Source organism: Eubalaena glacialis, chromosome 3 (genome assembly GCF_028564815.1).
Source record: "Eubalaena glacialis isolate mEubGla1 chromosome 3, mEubGla1.1.hap2.+ XY, whole genome shotgun sequence".
NCBI classification, from domain to species: Eukaryota; Metazoa; Chordata; class Mammalia; order Artiodactyla; family Balaenidae; genus Eubalaena; species Eubalaena glacialis.
The window spans coordinates 51,014,925-51,038,159 of NC_083718.1; the positions used below are offsets into that span (position 1 = coordinate 51,014,925).

The following is a 23,235-nucleotide window of genomic DNA, read 5'->3' on the forward strand; positions in this document are numbered from 1 at the left end:
GGATGTAGATTGAGCCCACTTGGATTAGATTGAGCTCACTTGGATTAGATTAGATTGAGCCCACTTGGATAATCCAGGATTATCCATGATTAGATTGATTATGATTAGATTGATTAGATTGAGCCCACTTGGATAATCCAGGATAATTTCCCCATCTCAAGGTCCTTAACTTGAATTACATCTGCAGAGTCCCTTTTGCCATGTAAGATATGCATTCACAGGCTCTGGGAATTAGCATGTGGACATCTTTGAGGATGTAGATTGAGCCCACTTGGATTAGATTGAGCTCACTTGGATTAGATTAGATTGAGCCCACTTGGATAATCCAGGATTATCCATGATTAGATTGATTATGATTAGATTGATTAGATTGAGCCCACTTGGATAATCCAGGATAATTTCCCCATCTCAAGGTCCTTAACTTGAATTACATCTGCAGAGTCCCTTTTGCCATGTAAGATATGCATTCACAGGCTCTGGGAATTAGCATGTAGACATCTTTGAGGAGCCATTATTCTGCTTACCACTTGTCTTAACCAATTTTCTACGTCAAGGGAAGACAAATCCTAATTCTACTCCTCAAATGGGATTTAAGAAGTTTCCTCCACCAGGACCAACCAATGCATAGCTTTTATACATTTAAAAGAGATTCTAATTTAGAACAATGGCATATGCCCTGAGAAAACCATAATTCAAAAAGAAACATGTACCACAATGTTCCCTGCAGCACTATTTACGATAGCCAGGACACGGAAGCAACCTAAATGTCCCATCGACAGATGAATGGATAAAGAAGATGTGGCACATATGTACAATGGAATATTACTCAGCCATAAAAAGAAATGAAATTGAGTTACTTGTAGTGAGGTGGATGGACCTCTGTCATACAGAGTGAAGTAAGTCAGAAAGAGAAAAACAAATACTGTATGCTAATGCATACATATGGAATTAAAAAAAAGTGGTACTGATGAACCTGGTGGCAGGGCAGGAATAAAGACACAGACATAGAGAATGTACTTGAGGACGGGGTGGGGGGGCGGGGGTGGCGAGTGGGGAGCTGGGACGAAGTGAGAGAGTGGCATGGACATATATACACTACCACATGCAAAATAGATAGTTGGTGGGAAGCAGCGGCACAGCACAGGGAGATCCGCTCCGTGCTTTGCGACGACCTAGAGGGGTGGGATAGGGAGGGTGGGAGGGAGACGCAAGAGAGAGGGGATATGGGGGTACATGTATGCATATGGCTGATTCACTTTGTTGTACAACAGAAACTAACACAGCATTGTGAGGCAATTATACTCCAATAAAGATGTATAAAAATAAAATAAGAGATTCTAATTTAGAATCTAAAGAAGAGGTGGTTCTGTATTTCTGCTCTGTCCCTCCCATTCGTGCACATATCTGGCTTGCCTACTGGACAGTAATTTTATAGTATAGGCATTGGGTCTTAGTAACCATTATATTCCCCACTGTGCTGTGCATTCCAAGTAATAACTGCTGACAGTTTTAAAAGAATGCTACCAATGGGTCTCTGCTTATGCAAAAGACTGAAATGAGATTTACAATCTAGGACTTTTAAGGATATTTCATCACAGTTGCTGGGGATGGAAATGTTAGGATTCTGGAGGTGAGGACTGGACAAATCAAGATTAGAAGAGTGGCCTTGGTGTGGAATGAAAAGGGATGAATTAGAACCCCTTTCTGCCTTTTTGTAAGGAACTGGCAGTAGGAGTGGAGATTTCCTTTGCCCCACTGCAATGCCAGTAGCAGCTATGGTAAAGTCTCAACTGAAGAAAAGAATGGGAACTATAATGCTAGAGCCTCTTGTCAGTTTATTAGAAGCAGTGAAAGTGGCAGGTGGCTACAAACCAAGGGACTGAAGCACTCCTCAGCAGCACAAGGTACAGAGAAGTTGCTAATATAATAGGAGCACTTCCCTGGTGGTTCAGTGGTTAAGAATCTGTGCTTCCACTGCAGGGGGCATGGGTTCAATCCCTGGTCAGGGAACTAAGATCCCACATGCTGCCCGGCATGGCCAAAAAAAAAAAAAATAGGAGCAAGTTACTATTCTTTGTGAGACACCCAAGATGCATGTTATCTTATAGATTTAACAGTTATAATCAGAAAGCAATAAACTTGATGACAGGGGTCTAATTCTTCCAAAGTATTAAAGTAGAAAATGAGAAAATCATACAAATATACTATATTTTCAGTGATTGAATCAAATCAGCCATTCTTAAACTGCAGTACAGGCTCCAAGAGTCTGTGAACTACCTGAAATTTTAAGTAAAAAACTTTGTGTACATGCCCTTTGCTGAAGAGAGTCCGTAACTTTCACACTCTCAAAGGAGCCTCCCAGTCCCCAAAAGCTTAAGCCAACTGAACTAGATAGTATTTAAGTTTCCTTTTACATATTCTTTATTACTACTCAATTGAGGCCTAAAACAGCTTTTAACAAAATGTGTTGCTTTGTCTACAGAATACTCTGATTTGTTCTGTAGAAAATTCAGGCAACTTTATATCATTATTTTAATACTAAACATTATGCCATGTGTTTTTTTGTAATTTGATATTTTTCAGATTTTGCAGTTGCACAGATAAATTTATTTCCTAATAAAATTCTGAAGCCATTGGCAGGTATCATTAGAATACTAGGTTAATTTGGAAATGCTTAGAACAACTACTAATGCCCTAAAACTTAGATTTTGTTTAGGTCAGCAGGTTAACCTAAGCCTCTTATGCTTCCTGTTATTTTAAAAAGAGCTATAATTTTCAATTATTTAAGTTAAAATTACTATAGTATTAAAAATAACCACCAAGTATATATTTCACATTTTTACAGGTTAACATGAAAAGTATTATACAGGTTTACCAGTTGAGAAACATTAAAATACTGGATTTGTAGCCAAATCCTTTGTTGCCTTTACCCTAAATTTATTTCTATGTTTGAAAGAAATATGCAATTTCAAAGTCTTGAAATTTCTGAAGGATTCCCTCATTAAGGTTAATGTGACCAACTCATCCTAGTTTGCCTACAACTTTCTTTGTTTTAGCATTTCCCATGTCTCAGAAAACCAGTCTGGGTAAACTGGGAACATCTGGTCACCCTAATTAGTTCCTAGGAAATAGATTCTTAAAAGTTAAATTATCACTAAAGTAGTCTGATAAATTCAGGTGACCTCAATCAGTTAATTTTGAGAGATTCAATAGTGCGGGCATACCTCCTTTCATTGCGCTTAGCTTTAACACACTTCACAGATGGGTTTTATACAAATTGAAGGTTTGTAGCAAATCTGCATCAAACAAGTCTACTGCCACCATTTTCCAAAAGCATTTGCTCACTTCATGTCTCTGTGTCACATTTTGGTAAGCCGCGAAATACTTCAAACTTTTTCATTATTATTATATTTGTTATGGAGATCTGTGATCAGTGATCTTTATGTTTCTGTTCTAATTGTTTTAGAGCACCACAAACCATGCCCATAAAAGATGGTGAACTGATAAATGAGTTCAATAACTGAACTGATAAATGCTCCACTGATGGGCCATTCCCCTCTCTTTCCCTTCTCCTTGGGCCTAACCTATTCTCTGAAACACAATATTGAAATGAGGGCAATTAATAAGCCTAAAATGGCCTGCCTCTAAGTGTTCAAGTGAAAGGAAGAGTCACATGTCTCACTTTAAATCAAAGCTAGAAATGATTAAGCTTAGTGAATAAGGCATGTCAAAAACCAAAAGAGGCTGAAAGCTAGGCCTCCAGTGCCAGTTAGCCAAGTTGTGAATGTAAAGTTCTTTTTTAAAATAAATTACTTAACATATGAGTGTATTCAATGGGAGGGCTTTTTTTTTTTAATTTTTAAAATTAATTTTTGGCTGCGTTGGGTCTTTGTTGCTGCGCGCGGGCTTTCTTTAGTTGCGGCGAGCGGGGGCTACTGTTCGTTGCAGTGCGCGGGCTTCTCATTGCAGTGGCTTCTCTTGTTGTAGAGCACGGGCTCTAGGCTCATGGGCTTCAGTAGTTGTGGCTCGAGGGCTCTAGAGCGCAGGCTCAGTAGTTGTGGCGCACGGGCTTAGCTGCTCCGCAGCATGTGGGATCTTCCTGGACCAGGGCTCGAATCCATGTCCCCTGCATTGGCAGGCAGATTCTTAACCACTGCGCCACCAGGGAAGCCCCAAGATAAAGTTCTTGAAGGAAATTAAAAGTGCTACTCCAATGAATGCATGAAACAGTCTCACTGCTAAAGAGAGTTTACTGGTCTTGATAGAAGATCAAAGCAGCCACATTCCCTCAAACCAAAGCCTAATCAACAGCAAGGCTCTAACTCTCTTCAATTCTACGAAGATTGAGAGAGGTGAGAAAGCTAAAGAAAAGTTTGAATCTAGCAGAGGTTGGTTCATGAGGTTTAAGAAAAGTAGCCGTCTCTGTAAGAGTGCAAGGTGAAGCAGCAACTGCTGACATAGAAGCTGCAGCAAGTTATCCAGAAGTCTAGCTAAGATAATGAGGGTGGCTACGCTGAACAAGACTTTCAATGTAGACAGAACAGCCTTATGTTACAGGAAGATGCTAGAGGAGGAGCCAATGACTGGCTTCAAAGCTTCAAAGGACTAACTCTCTTGTTAGGGGATAATGCAGTTGAAGACATGCTCATCTACCATTCTGCAAATGCTAGGGCCCTTAACAATTATGCTAAATCTACTTTGCCTGTGCTCTAAAAACAGAACAAAGCCTGGATGATAGCACATCTGTTTACAATGGTCTACTGAATGTTTTGAGACCTACTGCTCAGAAAAAGATTCCTTTCAAAATACTACTGCTCACTGACAATGCACCTGGGCACCCAAGATCTCTGATGGAGATGTGCGAAAAGTTAATATTGTTTTCATGTCTGCTAACACAACATCCATTCTCCAGACCACAGATCAAGGAGTAATTTCAACAAGTCTTACAGGTAGTGATTCCTCTGACGGATCTGGGCAAAATAAGTTGGTATCCTTCTGGAAAGGATTCACCAATCTAGACGCCATTAAGAACATTTGTGGGACTTACCTGGTGGCGCGGTGGTTAAGAGTCCGCCTGCCAATGCAGGGGACGCGGGTTCAAGCCCTGGTCCGGTAAGATCCCACATGCCACGGAGCAACTAAGCTCATGCGCCACAACTACTGAGCCTGCGCTCTAGAGCCCACGTGCCACAACTACTGAAGCCCGTGAGCCTAGAGCCTGTGCTCCGCAACAGAGAAGCCAACTGCAATGAGAAGCCTGCACACCGCGACAAAGAGTGGCCCCTGCTCACCGCAACTGGAGAAAGCCCGCGTACAGCAACAAAGACCCAAAGCAGCCAAAAAAATAAATGAATAAATTTATATATATAAAAAAAATTTGCGATTCATGGGAAGAGGCCAAAATATCAACACTAACAAGAGTTTGGAAGAAGTTCATTCCAACCCTCATGGATGACTTTGAAGGGTTCAAGACTTCAGTGGAGGAAGTAACTGCAGCTGTGGTGAAAACAGCAAGAGAACTAGAAGTGGAGCCTGAAGATGTGACTGGATTGCTGCGATCTCATGATAAAACTTGAACAGAGGAGGAGCTGCTTCTTATGGATGAGCAAAGAAAGTGGCTTCTTAAGATGGAATTTACTCCTGGTTGGTGAAGATGCTGTGAAGATTGTTGAAATGACAACAAAATATTATATATATGAGTCAACTGCTTTCAGACATTGGACAATAGGCAATGTAGAACTGTGATCCCCAAAATAAGGGAAAAAATTAGATGAGCCTAAGACCAGCCTGACTTTGTGTGGAGGCACTCTGGATCATGACAGAGGGAGAAAGGAACAAGCAGAGAAGAGCAGTCTCAATGAGTTAAAAGACAGACACTGGACTTTGAGGAGGGTAGTTAAAATTTGTGGGGCAGAATATAGGACACAGCTGCAGAGAGAAGAGTTCTAGAAATCTGCATAGCAACTGCCTTAGGTTTCTACCTAAATTCTGAGGTAGAATTTAGAATTTTCTGAGTTTAAACTATGCCTCCCTGAGTGGTTCTTTCAAGCTTCAGAGAATGTAATTTGATACCTCTTCTGGCCATTTTTGATTTCCCATTTCTAGTTGAAGAAGTTGAAGGAATACGTATCAGCCAGGTGAGGCATTACTAAATTTATATGTTTTATGGAGTTTTCACAACATGTGCAAAGGACACAAGAAAGCCATTGATTGAGGCTGGAAATTCGATGCGGCTACTGTATGGAACTGAGTGTAGGGTAGGAGTGAGGGGATAAGAAGGGAGCTTAGCCTTTACCCCAAAGGCAATAGGAACCACTGGCTTAAGCAAAGAGGGGCGTGGTGGTGACCTTAGATTTGTATGGGAATGTTAATCTAACTGCAGTGTGGAGAATGGACTGTAGACAGGCAGGACTAAACAAGCAGGAAGATCAGTTAAGAGGCTGCATCAGTGTACATCCAAGTTAATGATAGCCTAAATAGAACACAGGCAGCTAGTTTAGAATAGCACAACTGGAAGGTATTCTGGAAGAAGAATTGACTAGATGTGGTGATATTTATGGCTTCGGCTGAAACTCCTATCTGTGTTTAAACAACAAACAAAAACCAGTTGAACAGTGAACAGAGTATATACAGCATAGGATGAGTTAGGGGGTTTTCTTCAGTTTGTATAGTACTTAAGTTTTTTTATTTCTGGACAGAAATGTATGTCCAGTAAGTAGTTGTTTACATAGGTCTGATGATCAGAAAGAAAATCTCAGTTGGAGATATAGATTTGAGAGTCTGTAAACTGGACTAATCAGCTTATCAACAGTAACTGCTAAAGGTGATCTAAAGAACATATGTATAATGAGAAGAGGATTTTGAAAAGGACATTAACACAAAATATAAGTTGCCCAAGATCATTCACGTGTCAGCAGTATTAAGATATGAGCTCAGTCCCGTCTCATCCAAAAACTTTGTAATCTCTACTATACTGTGCTATTTCTGAAATTAGAAATGTGAAAATTCATTGGAAACTTATAAAGTGTTATAAGCGTATAAACATCTCCACTAAAATAAACTAGCTTAACAAATATCCTTTGAAATACATGTTAATGTAGAGTTACTTGTCAAATATCTAAACTTTATGCATTGGTGAAGCTTCTTTGCCTAAATATAATCTTTATTCAAGGGTTACGTAGATTAATTTTTAATTTTGATTAAAATTTTAAAATAATTTTTACACTGGAAACTAACTTAAGAAAAGAGAACGCTGACCTTGGTCTTAGATTTTTCAAAGACAAAGCTTGGGAAAAAGTAAAAACGTTCAGCCTTAGGTCAAAAGTTTTATTCAGATACAGAGGCCCATGTCAATTGTGTACTGGCCAGTATTTACTGCAAGAATAACAACTGCAGTTCAAGGCTATTTATTCTAACTACTGTAAGTAATAACATCAATTGGTATACTTGTGAAACAAAGTACAGTTTTTCCTCTAATGTTTAAAACTAACAGATGTAATTAAGTGCCATTGTAAAATTTTTCTAATGTGTAAGATCAACAATTAACTACATAGCCAGTATTCAATGTAATACTTTATTTCTATTGTATTAAACTAAAATCAAGAAAATATCAAGTTAATTTTAAAGGCAAATCTTTACTCCTTAAAGAAAAAATACAAACTGTAGTACTTTTATAATAGAGCATGATATTTTACATAATATAAACAAAATCACTAATATACCTAATATGTTTAGTTTCCTTAAACTACAACAAACCACAGAATGGGTGGAATGGGTTTACTTATTGGCAGCACATAAACAACTAGGGAAAAGGGGTAGCATGCATTTTTTTTTTTACCTGTCTATGCACAGGCACGGACATAAGCAAGCTTTAATAGCCACCACCTCCTCTTCCTTGTCCAAAGTAGCCGCTCCCATAGCCCCCTCTGCCACCTCCTCGCTGGAATCCCCCAGATCCTCTGTAGCCTCCTCCACTAGACCCTCTGTAGTCACCTCCATAGCCACCTCGGGAACCCCCTCTATAGCCTCCCCAGTAGGAGCTGGAGCCACCACCATAGCCACTGCCACCGTAGCTTCCACTACCCCCATAGCCTCCACCACCATAACTTGAACCTCCCCTTCTATATCCACTTCCATTGTCATATCGAGCCATCTTGGGAGGACGTGGACCATCTCCATACCTAGCAAAAGCACAAAACCACCACTTTAGCAAAGCATCCTTAGTACTTCTCAACTAGTCACAAAATATAAACATTTAGTCACATTCGAAAATTTAATGCATAAAGGGAATGAAGCCAAATGCACAAATATTGAATACATCATAGATAGATTAAATATTAAAATGAGTTAATATCAGAAAAGCACTTAACACAGTGTGGCACACCCTAAGTACTATGTTTCATTAGTTTAAAGAAGTAGTTAACTCAGTTATAGGCAAAATGGGAAGCCAGAATCCATAAAGCACACAGCACTTCTATACATTAAGATAACAGTTTATAACCAAATGCAGTAAGCGAATCTTGATGGGGAGATTAAAGAATATTTTTGAGTGACTAAAAAAAATTTTAATAATTGTATATTAGATAGTGTTATTGTAACACATTTTTGGGGTGTGAACTAGTATTGTTTATGCTATGTTCTCAAAAGATACATGAAGCATACTGATGTAAAATGCAACTTAATCACCACAAACGATTAAGCAAAAGAAGTGTGTAATATTTATATGAAAGCCAAGTGTCACAAAATGCTGACAGTCAGTGAAACCTAAGAGACTATATGGGAGTTCACTGTTGTGCATTTTCTGCAGGCATCAAGTATTTCCAAAGAAAAAGCTGTGGGCAAAGAAACTTTTTGAAGGTGAAAAAAACTGAAGCAGATAAAACATTTTAAGAATTAAGAGGAACTCCATACTTCTTTACTTTTAGATACCCATGTTCCTGTACTTCCCTAAGATAAACCCGGATGCTTTTCACCTAAGAACGAATTTAGCACCTCATCATTTTTTCTTTGGAGACGGCAAGGCAGTATTGTGGGAAGAGGACTGTCTGGGGTCTCTCACTTTCCTGTCATGTGACCTATCCTGGACTCTATATGTACTTTTAAGATCTCTTTCTATCTCTAGCACGCACTGGTGTAATAGATCATTAACACAAAAGTAACACCCTTTTTTCTGAGTGTGCTAACCAGAACTAGACTTCATATTCAGCATTTGTCTAGAACTGTAACTTAAATAACAAGGCCTCTATTAACTAACTGTGGAAATTTTAGGCCAGTATAAGATTACTGTACTCTGCTTAGTTCAAAGAGAAGTTACTGTGGTACTCACCGTGTACTGCCAATCATAAGGTTGATACCAGCAGCTGAGGGCCTAGAGATTTGGCGGATTGTGTTTAGCATATGTTCATTAACGGGGTCCAACTGGCTGATGATATCAGGCTGCTGGGTTACTTCAACAACCAGAGCCTCCATGGCTGCCCGGAGAGCAGTGATACAGGCAGCAGCTTCATGAGATATTTGCAGTCTGATCCTAAAATAGAGAAAAATGACTAAAAATGAGAGGTGGTACACACAGAAAAAGACTATTATCTTTCAATTTCACACATGGCAAGTGATGGGACAAATTTAACTTCTTTCCAAGTACCAATACTTTCAACTAATGTAATGGCCCCAGAATTAGGCAAACACAGGTAGGAAGAATAATCATCTAAGGTAACTTCTTGAAATTCACTGCTAGCTATTGGCAGGAGTTGTGACCCACAAAGTCTATCGAGCAAAATACTCTTAACAATACAGATCACTCAGCCTCCAACAAAAGAATGAAATAAGACACTAAGATTGTTAGTTTTGCAAGTTTTCAAGAATATGACTGAGCCTACTAACCATTCGTTAAATTCTATCAATTTCTGCCAAGTGCTTACTATCCACTCACCACTAGTCTCTAAGTACTATAAAGTATACAGAAAAAAGAGGTGCCCAAGCTCCAATTAGACTCTAATTCCTTAGTGTAGTATTCATGGTAGTGGATGCGGCTCCAATGCCTAATGCATCTGCTTCTGCTGGTATAGTCAATTTAAGACTTTACTACCAACTATGAACCATACTCCTAAGATATACTACTCGCCAAGAAAAGACAGTGTTATAAAGCATCTCATTTGTGCCATCAAATTTTGCCATGTTTCACAAATTAAGTTAGATTAGCAGCTGAATCCCATTACATTTCAATTTAAGAATTCAGTTGAGTTCACATATGAAAATCCATACCAGTCATCTACAAGCACAATCTGTCCATCAGATTGGACTTTCTTGGAGGCAAAGAGAAGCAGCTGCAAGGGGGTGACTAAGGTCATGCCTTTAGCAGAGATGGCCCGGGTTCGAATCTGAAGACAGAGAAAGAGGCAAGAAGAAATAGTTGACATTCCACCTGTCAATCAACTACCATATAATGATAATGAACTATGCTTTGAAAATTAAAACTCATGTTCCCACTGCACATTAATAAGTAAAGATAATTTGGATTTTAAATGTAAACTTTTCTAAACTAATCTTTTCTTACCTTTTCACCAAAAACAAAGAAGGGAGATGGGTACTTCATGTCTTGGCTGCTAAAAGGACAATTAACAGATGACTTGTGGATAAGCGCATTACGCCCTTCAGTGGTGAGAATCTTTCTCTTTTCCTTATGATAGCACACATTGGGGTACACGCCAAAGGCCAGGAGAGAGATAACAACATCCAGATTATTGTCTGGTCCAGTGTTAGTAAACACTTGTGTCAATAAACACTCTGTTAAGAGGAAGGAGATTAAAAAAAAAAAAAAAAAAAATCAGGTATCTGGTTAATCCTCACATTGCATGTAAAGTATTTACCAGAATTAGATGACAATTAGAAGAATTAACTCCTCCTCCACCCTCCTTTTTCAAATAACCTGTCTAACTTCCTCTCTTCTCAGAACTCTTGCACTCAGATTAAGTGCAAGGAGAAATTCTGCTGAGTAGCCACAATAAGAAAATTAAAATGTCTATATTCTCATACAGACTCAACAAAATATAAGCTTGGAGTAAGTATTTTAAAAAATCGCCCAATAACCATCTACTCTCAGTATAAGAGCTAGACTGATATGACCACAGTGTTCCATATGCTGTTTTTAAAAAGCTGTTCCTTCTACAGAAGATGGAATGACAACTTAAGAGGAACCCACTAGAAGGTGGCGGATGTCTTCACCCAAACTATGCTTTAGGCACATGGAAAGTATGATGGTAAGAGAGCGGATATACTTTGTTCTAAAAAACCTGAATCCTAGTCTTATAAACTTCCTAATTGAGTCTGGACACGTAACTTAAGCTTCTGTGTCAGTTTCCTCATCTATAAAATGGGGTAGTAATATATGCATCTCAGGACTGTTGTGAAGAGTCTATCACACAAAAATGTTTTTCTCTTTTCCTTTGATTTTGATTAAAAAGCTACGAATTGGGAAATCCCTGGTGGCGCAGCAGTTAAGAATCCGCCTGCCAATGCAGGGAACATGGGTTCGAGCCCTGATCCGGGAAGATCGCACATGCCACGGAGCAACTAAACCCGTGCGCCACAACTACTGAGCCTGCGCTCTAGAGCCCGCGAGCCACAACTACTGAAGCCCGTGCGCCTAGAGCTTGTGCTCCGCAACAAGAGAAGCCACCGCAATGAGAAGCCCACGCACTGCAAAGAAGAGTAGCCCCCACTCGCCACAGCTAGAGAAAGCCTGCGTGCAGCAACGAAGACCCAAAACAGCCAAAATAAATAAATTAAAAATAAATAAATAAATAAAAATTTAGTCAGTTTACAACAGAAGAGAATTACTTTAGTTATCTAGATACTGCCCAACTACCTTCTGTCTCTCAACTAAACAGCTCTTTCTGGTTATGTGTTCCAATTTTCAATGTTTCAGGAAATAACTCTGTCTCTTAATCTAATTGGAGAAAAGTACAATAGTTCAAATTCACACAAGAAATGAACAGCTGGATTACTATTCCTATATCAGATATCAAAGTCCTCTGTAATTGTCCACTAAAACCTTATTTAAAGCCAATTAAAATTTAACACAGTAGTTTACTTTATATCTAAAACTGAACAGATGGGCAAATTAATAAATCACTTCACAAACCACTACTTGAGGTATTTCAACAAACTGTTCATTCAAAAGATGCTAAAAGCTAGACCTGTGTTCTTCACAAGTGGATGGATTTAAAAAATCCTCCCATCTAAAAGAGTGGGTATGTGTATAACTGATTCACTCTGCTGTACAGCAGAAACTAACACAACATTGTAAATCAACTATACTCCAATAAAAATTAGTAAAAACAAAAACAAAAAGTCCTCCCAAAGTAGCACAATTCTCAAAAGGTCTATTAATCATCTCTGTACTAAATTACAATTTGAACATTATAACCTCTTGCATCCTGTAAAAGACTGAATTAATGTGAAAAACTGATTATCACCAGAGTTCAAAGAACTAAGAAATAGCCAGGAACATAGAAAAAGCAAAGGGTCTAATGTTTGAAGCTAAAATATACTGCACTGTCAATGTGCATGTATTACATTAAGGTTACTTCAGATATGTCTTAAGAATGTGAGAATCTTACCTTCTGGAAATCCAGAATTAATCAGAATCTCTTTGAGCTGAACTTTGGCTTCCCAGGTCATTCTAAGTGTAGCCATATTGAGTCTTTTGTGCTCACAAAAACGTATCTCTGCTTCTTCTCCACCCATTCTAAAACAAACAGGTTGTTAAGAGTCATTCCCAAAGCCTAAAGAACTAGATACAGATTACAAACTAGAGACAGTTCACCAAAATCTTATAACTCTCCTCGTTCAAGCCCATACCTAGCATCATCCCAAGCTTGGAATACTGATAAAAGGGCCACATGATCAGAAAATCTGTTTCCAGCAAAATTTCGATGGATATAACCCAGTCGCTTTCCTTCACTGATGAAAGGCTCCGGAAAGCAGGTGGCAGCAGAGATGGTACAAACAGCATCTCCCACACTGAAACAGAAAGGAAAATTCAGTCTAAATCACATTCTTGTTCCAGCAACTTGGGCAGTATTGTCAACTGTGGGTCAGTCTTTATTGGCTATGATATTGCTTTAATAGCAATGAAACTGGCTGAACAAAAAAAATTTTACAGCTGCTCTCCAGAGGCAAAAAGGGAAAAAAATAATGAGTTCTGATATTAATGGAAGCATATTTACCATAAACTGACCAAGTATTATATTTTTCCTTTCCCATTCTCCCTCATCTTACAAAATCTCTTAATCTTCAAAACCTTCTAATAACATATACCTGTTTTCCTAATCTTTCTCTTTCAAGGAAAACTACTTAACCTACTTAACTGCACTTCTCTTTTGAGAAGTCTGTGCTCTTTCCCCCAGAAAGTTGGGCCCAGGTGTCCATCCACTGGAACTGTTTGTTCTTCTCATTTCACACTTTTCTCAGTATCTAAAGTATGCCACTTCTCTACTGAAGAATATTTAGTTTTTTCTTCTATTCGAGCCCATCCTGTTTTTATTGGGAGGCGGATAAAATTCTAAAACTGTTTTACCATTTAACTATCAGCAATAAAAACAAAGCACTTACTAGAAAATACACCCCATTATCATCATTTTGCCAAGACGAGGCTCAATGGGGAGTTTAGCCAGGATTCGTCCCAGAGGAGTCAACTCATCATTGGTATCTAATGCATCAAGCTCTGTGGGGAGATATTTCTTTGTTAGCAGAAACAGTAATGAACACCCCTTTAACCTAGGCAAAGATGAAACATTTGTTTATAGGTTAAGGTTCAGATACTGCACTTAAGTTTTCCTCATCTGTCAAGCCAACTGCCAGCACCATGCCCATAGCCAACAATTCTCTTCACTCAAAAACAGAACAAAACCAAATTCTAGAGCACCTAACATGAAGAAGGTACTAGAATTAGGCCCTGTAGGCTGTAAAGCTGAGTACAGTCCATGAGAAGTCTATAAATACAGTAATAACTGTAATAGCAGCATAAACAGCTACATGCTCTAACAAGTCTGACAGCATCCGTTGATAATTTCTAGAAAGAAATGAAATCTGGAGAACAAAAGTCTGAAGTTCACATAGCAGGTAAGCATGAGATTCAAAATTCAAATTCAGATCCCCCTGGACTCCAACGCCCTTATTTTTTCCCACTGTACTACACTGCCTCTGTAAATGTGATAAGAAAATACAAATAGATGTTCTATGAAATGTACATAGAACACTGTGGGTATCATGAATAATTCACGTTCTGATCATTAACCACTGGTTAAGAGATAACGTGTGCCTTTTCTCCATTTTTTCCCCCAAATAAGACTCACATCATCCCTTTCTTACCTTACGTTGCTCATTTTATACACTGACCACACTAAGTACATTAAGCAACACTGGAAGCTTTGTTGTCACAGCCCTGTGGACTATATCCTCTTCTTGACTCGTGTGTTAAGTGTTACTTGCCAGGACAAGACAGATGGTGTAACTAGCATGTGTTAGGCAGGTCTGTATTTGTAGGTACCTCTAAGTGTGTGCTCTGCTTCAATCACAGCATCCAAAGGCGGAGGTTCAATTGCCTTGGCCAGGAATTGGCCAATTCCTCCCAGACGCAGAAGTTTTATGCTCAAAGCAATTTCATGCAATGGTGTTCGGAACATCTCTGGGGTCATGTGGGTTTCGAGTCTAAGAGAAAATAAGCATAAAATAACCATCTTCTCTTGTGTACACACACGTTTATTTAACAAAAAACGTCGCAGAGAGATAATCAGGAATATATAGAGCTGCCCTTCCCTCATCCTTTTACAATTATAAAAGAACGTTTTATATTTACTACAAAGACTCTCTGGACAAGACCCTCTTAAGTGGTTGAGTAGTGGCTTACGACTTTACCCTTATAGCTTGAAGGCATTTTCAGCTGAGTGAAGGAGGATGAAAAATTATCCCAAATCTCTAATGTTATTACCCCCACCCATGGCTTCTTCAGGTCGGGCTGCTGACAAACATGGGTTAAAAATGGTAGCAAGACCTTCTGTGGGAGATGCAGGCTAATACTAATATTTCCCTGCCACCTCTTCCCCCACTTCCTGGTCTGTATAAATTTAGTGCCACTGGAAAGGATCTTACAGATTATCTAACCCTTTAAAATTTTAGTAATAAAAACTATTAATATAAGTCAATATTAACAATAATAATAGCTAACATTTACTGAGAGTTTACTACGTGCCAAGTATTGTTCTCAGTATTTTCCATTACTGACTCACTTAATTCGCAAACAAATCCTATGGGATTAGTATTGCATAACCTTCCTTTTTCAACTGAGGAAAGAGACACAGAAAGGTTAAGTAACTTAATCTCATTTTGTAGAATGGGGAAACAAAGGCCTAAAGAGTGTAAATGTTTAAGATTATGTGATACATCAGGCACAAATAGTATTAAAATCCAGGTCTCTATATTTCCAATTCAGTCTTATTCTACATAAACTACTTATAATGAAGATTCATAGGAACCATTTAGAGGTGAATTCCAGTATTGCTGGTAAGACCTAGATCAGCTTTAATCAGGTTTACATAGATGCATATAGCATATCTATTCCTCATCCTACAGAGAAAAGAACAAAAATCCCTTACAGATCTATTCATGCTGTTAACTAATTAGGAACTGGTTTTACTCTAAAATGTTAGAGTATAGTACTTGTTTTTTCAGGTCAAGGGACAAGCCAACCTTTAAAAAGAACTAAGTGTCTTCCAAATGTTACAGCCAGTCTCCTGCATTAACTTCTGATGCTCAAATAAACCAACATTTGTAATTACTAGGGAGCCATATGTTACCAGTATAAAAGCAAATCAAAGCTTTGACCTTTCTTCAGTGTGCTATATACATCTGGTCACCTATATTAGTCTGTCCCACAACTCTTCATTGTGGTACACACACACAAACACACCTCCTAACTCTACCTTTATTATCAACTGGTTAAAGCTAATGTACACCACACTGATTTCCAGAAACATACAACTAAATACATAACTTAAGTCTGTAATTCAGAGACAGAAGTATTTTTTATTTTTTAAATTGGGGGGTGAGTGGGAGGCAAGGAATAATGACTTTATTTGGAAAGCTAGCAAACTGAGAAGATGGTGAGCTAGCACCCCAGAGAAGTATTTTTTAAACCAATTGGTCTCATCCACAAACATTCTCCAAAAGGATCTGTGGTATAAACGGAAACGGACAAGGTATTAACAGACTTGGATTTCAGTCCTGGAGAAGTCAGCTAAGCTTCTTAAGCTTTGGCTTCCTTACCTAAATAATGCCCTCTGTTTCTCAGGCACATAAGGAGGATCGTATGACAGAGGTGATGTGCTAATGGGGGTGGGGGTGGGGGAGGGTGTCTATAAATACAAAAGTATTGTTATTTTAACGTTATTTTTCAGAAAAGTCAACCATTCCATAAATATCAGTAATCCCAAAGTGATAAAGATGTGTGGTGTGGAAAACATATGTTATGCTTTTAAAAGGTTATTAGTAAATAGTAAATCGGTATCAAACATGCCACCACTGATAATTTCTGATTTCATCCTTACCACAATCTTACTATCTAAGTTAAGTTTCCTCCAATTAACTGGAAGCACTTATGTTCTGAGTTCATTAAGTTTATGTCGGGGCAGAGAGGTGTGGGGAGGGGTGTGTGTGTGTGTGTAAAAGGCTAAAAAAAAAACCAACTTCATTCTTTACTCAAGAATTGGTCTTACCTCTCAAAACGAGCTCGGCTACAGAGGTGAAAGCAGAATCCAGGCCGTACGCGGCCAGCTCGTCCTTTCCGCTGCTCGAGGTTTGTTTTGGATGCCCAAACTGTAGCGTAATTGGTCATATTGTTGTGAGCAGTGAACAGCTTTACTTTTTGCCTGAATAGGAAAGAGTGGTTAATTCTAAAACTCACGTGTACTATCAATACATAACTGTTACATTTCCACTAAGTGGCAGACGCTTTCTAGTCATGCCTACTTGCGATGTCTGTTTGTAAACAGCACCGATAAGAATTTGACTGTGCACTCTTTAGGCTGCCAACCTGCTAGGAGGCAATATAATATACATGTGCCACTTGCCAGATGGATGATCTTGGCCAAGTTACTAATCTTTCTGTGCCTCATTTTCCTCATCTGAAAATGAGTATAATACTATCACCTACCTTGTAGTGTTTTTATTTATAAACATTATGTGAATTAATGAATGTATAGCACTTAAACAGGATCTGGCACGTGCAGGTAAGTGAGTGATAATTATTCAAAGCCAACTCTATTCCGAAGTTTAGTTTAACTTTTAGGCAATCTATGATCTAAAGGCTATGTGCTAAACTGGAACATGTGGCACTTCTGAAGACCTCACCAAGTGGTGTTGGCATGGTCCTCTTGAACCCCTAAGCAACCTCAGAATTTGTCAATGTTACACATAGGCAGCTGGCACTAAATGACTGGGACTGGCACAAAAGAGGGGCATGCTATTCACCATTCCCTAAAGTGGGCATTGGCAAATCTTCTTCGATTGCCAGGAAAGGCTTAGGGACTACACAGAGAAGACATGGGGCACAAACTGGCTAGACAGAACAAAGTTTCGACGTTTTTGTCCTGTGTATCAATTAGCATGTAATTACTTTACCTATACACAATGCCTCCCTGTGTATTTCCCAGGGTATCTCATACCAAATATGAAGTCTTAATTCTTAAGTAGTGTCCTACAAATAGGACACTTGTCATGAGCTAAATATTGGACATCTTTATACACCAAAGAGCATGCCATTGTATGGCAGTGGTCAATGGAAACACCCAACGGGAAATGAGCAGAACACCAGCAGACAAGAATAAGTGGGAAGCAGTCAGTAGTGTTAAGCTTCGTCACTTTCTACCATAACTGATATGATGATCAACACCAAGAATCATTAATTACACTATAACTCAGTACATACAGATGCAGCACAGTAATTCTGACGGTAAGAGAACACAAGAGTTTTAAAAGTAAGGTGTTTTTGATTCTGTTAATTGATTCTAGACACTACATGGAGTATTCTAAAGATTTACTGTATTCAAGGCAATGGGTTCCTTGGGAACTTACTTGCAGGAGTCAATGACATAAACAACATCATTTATGGTAATGCTTGTCTCAGCAATATTTGTGGACAAAATAACCTGTGAAGAAATGGTATTAAGAAAAATTACACTTCAGAAAATATTTTCCTATTACGTACTTAAAAGGAATGATCTGCTTATGTAACAAATGACAACAGAATTACAGAAATCTTCAAATAAATCACTCATTCACTGACTGGATAATTGAAAAACCTACTAAGCTCATGAAGAAAGGACCCCTTTTTTCTTCCTCAATTCAGATGGATTACAATTTTTTTGGATAGCTCTTTAAAGGTCTGTAATAGTTGTCTAATATCTACGTTAATTCCAACCCCGTAACTGTAACGTTTACTACTTACCTTGGTTACTCCACCTGGTACTGGATCAAATACTTTGCGCTGTTCCTCTCGAGGAATCTGAGAATGCAGAGGTAGAATCTGATACCTATGGCTTCCTATAAAAATATGGAAAAGTTAAGGTCTAAAAATAGGAGTCGAGTTTAAAACTTTTCTACATTATGCATATTTTTAATCAAAAATTGATACAACACTAAATTTTATTTTCACATATTGGCTAGGGTGCAAGCAAAATCATTCATTTTTCACTCTCAAATAGTTGAGAATTCAAAAAAGACTCATACCAAAATGTGGATTCATTTCCAAATGCTTCTGCATAGTATAAATCAAATTCCAGCCAGGCAGAAAAACCAACACAGCTCCAGGAACATTAAGGGTCTCGATGTACTTAAGTAGAGCCTCGATGAGTTCAAAAGGAGTTTCTTTCTCATTCAGTTGAGCCATGCTCATCTTTGTTTCTGGACCATATTCATCACCACAGATCAGGTTGCAATTTGCCTGCAAAAAACAGGGAGACATATTTTGGACTGTCTCAGTTAGTACAGCTCATGAGTTAAGTCTCCTACATTTGTTCTTAATGTTCACATGACACCTAATATCCTTATTGATTCTAGCTGATTAGTCGTATCTGGCATATAGAAGAAATTTAATTTTCAAAAACGTAAAACCACTGCACGTTGACATACTGAATTTTTCTACTGAACAATACTTCCCATAGGATGTGACTAAAATTCAAGCACAAACGCTTAAATTTGACTCTAAAACTTCTAACGGCTCCTTCTACGAAGCTTATTTCTCTCTTATGACTATAAACTCTTGGTTTTTCAAAAATATTTTCCTTACTGATTAATAAACTGCTCCTATGATCCTCTCTTTATATCAATTATCATATGATTATATGTACACAATGTCTTCCTGTGTAATTCCCAGGCTCACTCATACCGGCAGACAGGGTATTTGACCACCTTCATCTACATCTGAAATAATCCAAAAAGTCTGCCTGAGAACCAATGATAAACCAAACCTTCAGTAATGAGAAATGAAGTTGTTACAATTGATTTTTCCCCCCCAATAAACTTTCTAATTCATCGGATTTGAGGATATAATTCATAATATAATTCATTTATATCCTCAAATCTGAGTAAAAATACCCAATCCTAGGTTATGTTTATCATATTCTGCATTGCTGGCTGCCTTGTAACGTTCATTCTGTTCATGTTTCCAGATTCAAGATGCATTTTTAAATATCACTGGTCCAACTCTGAAGCACTACGAAATAAGTGTCACTTTTCTTTCCTGTTTCTTAGGAAATCCCTCATCATCCCCCACTTCAATACTCTCTCCATCTGCTAATGTCATTACCATACAGTCTCTGTAACCTAGGACTGTAGCTGCTGTTGCTTAAACTTTATTGTACATATGGGTCACCTGGAGATCTTGTTAAAGTGTGGATTCTGATTTAGGAGATGTGGGGTGGGGCACAAGATTCCACCTCTCTACCAGTTTCCCAGGTGTTGTGGCTCATGGAAAACACTCTGAGCAGCAAGGCCTTACAAAATGGGAGTTATTAAATATCTTACTCCTTCCTCTTTTTTTTTTATAAATTAGATTTTTTTTTTTTAAGAGCTCCTGACTTATTTATTTATTTATTTTATTTTTTGGGGCTGTGTTGGGTCTTCGTTTCTGTGCGAGGGCTTTCTCTAGTTGCGGCAAGTGGGGGCCACTCTTCATCGCGGTGCACGGGCCTCTCACTATCGCGGCCTCTCTTGTTGTGGAGCACAGGCTCCAGAAGCACAGGCTCAGTAGTTGTGGCTCACGGGCCTAGCTGCTCCGTGGAATGTGGGATCTTCCCAGACCAGGGCTCGAACCCATGTCCCCTGCATTGGCAGGCAGACTCCCAACCACTGCGCCACCAGGGAAGCCCCTTCCTCTTTTTTTTTTAACCTTTATGCCAGAGATGATTTAACTCATGGTATGAAAAGCGCTTTTCACTGAACATCGAATTCTTTGGAGTGAAATATATCAATTAATTCAAAGATAGACATTACAGTCAATTTTTAGAAGTTTTTTGTAATGCTAACTCATTGCATGTTTTTACTAAAATCATTCCCTGTGAAAACAATTTTGCCCACAATGAAAATTCTTCACGAAACTCACTTACATCATCATCTTCACCACTATCATCATCCTTATCCTTCTTCTTCTTGTCCTTCGGTGGAGGAACGAAGTGGGTCATCTGAATACAGTCTTCCAAAAAATATTCTGCCAGGACAATCCAGTCAGGTAAGTACTATCAACTTGCAGAATGGAGCAGTCTTTAAAACTCATTTTCTAACTCATAATTCAAAACTACCTTCATACCCTTCAATCTGATTCTTCACAACTGCCAAGAAACTTCAGTGTCAATAACCTCTTTTTCCAATCAAACTCAGTGTTTCCATCTCTTGGACCTTGGAGGAGGGTGAGGTATCTCTTATACATGTTCCCACAAAGCCAGTCAGGGTATCCGCTATATACAATATTCAATCAAACATTCATGGAATGCATATTGTGCTCTATGCTGTATACTCCCACAGTGTGGGTGTTATATATGGAGAGAAATTACTATCAATACAGTAATATACCATAGTCCATCCTTCCTCTATCAGGATGTACAGATAAAAATGGGTTCCTTTTAGTTATTACTCTTAAAAAAGGACTTCAATGCGAAGGTTGGAACATCTACTGATTAATTATGCTCCTGAGGTTCTTTGCAGTGTTCCAGAAGTTTCAGAAGTATCTCATAATCTAAACACTTCCCCTCTATACCCTTAGAGCCCCAAAGTACCATTCTCATCTCATTATATCAAAGGTACACACTATCAACATGACTCATCACTGATGATATTAAACTTGATCAACCTGAGGTAGTGTTTGCCAAGTTAACTCCATCGTAAAGTGACTCGTTTCCCCCTTTCCATACTCCACTCTTTGGAAGCAAGTCATTAAGCACAGCACACTAAAGGAGTTAAGCATCACTTTTCTGAGATAAGAGAGAGTGTCTACATAATTTTTTTCTAGTTCTTCCATATGACAGCTTTGTCTTTATTACCCACTTATTTATTCAACCACCATATAAATTCATGGGTATCTATTTTATACTTCAGGTTATAATCCAATACTATGTTTTCTATTTTTTTGTTCCAACTATTCCATTTTTGGCCACTGAGAGCTTTCATGTTGACTCCTATGTCCCTTTGTCCCCTTCACTGTTTTTTTTTTTTTTTTAAAGCACTTCCTTACTTTCTGTCACTACAAGATGTTTCAGGCTCATCTTGTATATTCCCTGCCTCAGCTTCAGAATCAGTCATTTCTTCAAGGGCGTCTGGTTCCTTTAACTGGAGAATGGTATTGGAAACATGATCTGGGTGTTGGGCATGATCCTTGCTACTGGGATGTCATTACTTCTAGGCCCGCTCAGCAGACAGAGCTAGGAAGTATATCTATGTATGCAAATCCATGGATCCATACACATGTATATTTAGTTTTGTATCTATCCATTTCTATCTAAACACGAGTTCAACTGTAATCCAGTACCACAGGGTTCATTCAAGCCTTCCCTCATACTTACCTGTAACCTCCCACTCCAGCAGTAAACCTGGTTCCCACTGTCATCCATTTAATTATTTTTTTCAATGCCAGTATGCATGCAAAGCAGTTGCAGGATTATTAACCTGTACCCTCGTGAGATATGAGTGCACTGACTTTTATTTCAGAGCTACCCTCAACTTCTGAATTTCAAGTTAGTATCCTGACATAGCCATTCATTTCATATGTACACTGAAAAATTTTTAGCTTATTTTCATGCCCTCAATTAGACTGTGCTGTAATTAATTTTTAAAACCAAGCTATTAGATGACTATTCTAGAAAATGGTGATGACAAAATTTTCTAAATAAACTCTTAACAATCAGAAATATTTGACCTTGAAACACTCACCTTAATCTCATTTCAAAATCTGCCTGCTCTGGCTCTAGGAAAGATTGATTCTCTAGTTAATTTGACCCTGGCTGCTTAAACTTTTAACAGTATTTCCCATGAACATCTATAGGCATATTAATTAACACTTGACTGTAAAATCTTAAAAGTTAACTTTAGCTGGAAGGACAGGAAATTTACTGGATATGCAAACTCCTCAAGTTGTAAATGAAACTCACTACTGCTTGACTAAAACCCCAAGAATGCTATGATGCATTCGATACCCTGATTTGGATTTTATTTTAAATATCCTTTGAACTATTACTCCAATCTCTAGGATTAAGAAAATCCACACACTACAAAAAATGTTCACCCTCCCATCCCACCCCCACGATATTTACCTTGAACTGGGTAAGTCCTCCCATAAACTTCAATGATTGGGCAACTGAAGAAATATTCACAGAACATGCTCGTATCAATAGTAGCAGACATGAGGACAATGCGAACTTCAGGATATGCCTGAACGACATCACGCAACACTACCAAAAGGAAGTCAGTCTATTAAAACATAAACACAAATGGAAAAATAAATGCATTGAAAAGTCCTTGCTCACAAGGTACAGCTAAAAGATTTCTTGTGTTAATAAGCCACAAGATATCAGTGAAATTCAGTTTCTTGGGCAGCTTGTAGAAGTAAGATGAAGGATTACAGTGGGATACGGTAACAGTATTTTTAAGAACAGGTATAGTCTACTCGTTGTGGGAATTAGAAATGAGCGC

At 38.4% G+C, this 23,235-nt stretch overlaps 1 protein-coding gene across 2 annotated transcripts in view; it reads right to left on the bottom strand.

The window, feature by feature from the left end:
* Positions 1–7,613: 7,613 nt before the first annotated feature.
* Positions 7,614–23,235, bottom strand: part of DHX9 (DExH-box helicase 9) — a 53,971-nt gene continuing 38,349 nt past the window's right edge. For both annotated transcript variants that reach the window (XM_061183036.1, XM_061183037.1), the window contains 14 exons: positions 22,857–23,013; positions 20,661–20,761; positions 18,784–18,997; positions 18,503–18,597; positions 18,130–18,203; positions 16,773–16,925; positions 14,549–14,709; positions 13,612–13,723; positions 12,859–13,020; positions 12,618–12,745; positions 10,553–10,782; positions 10,261–10,376; positions 9,326–9,526; positions 7,614–8,180 (listed from right to left, as the gene is read on the bottom strand). In XM_061183036.1, the coding sequence (XP_061039019.1) occupies positions 7,871–8,180; positions 9,326–9,526; positions 10,261–10,376; positions 10,553–10,782; positions 12,618–12,745; positions 12,859–13,020; positions 13,612–13,723; positions 14,549–14,709; positions 16,773–16,925; positions 18,130–18,203; positions 18,503–18,597; positions 18,784–18,997; positions 20,661–20,761; positions 22,857–23,013 (2,214 nt within the window). In that variant the 3' untranslated portion in view covers positions 7,614–7,870. The remainder of the gene's footprint in view (positions 8,181–9,325; positions 9,527–10,260; positions 10,377–10,552; positions 10,783–12,617; positions 12,746–12,858; positions 13,021–13,611; positions 13,724–14,548; positions 14,710–16,772; positions 16,926–18,129; positions 18,204–18,502; positions 18,598–18,783; positions 18,998–20,660; positions 20,762–22,856; positions 23,014–23,235) is intronic.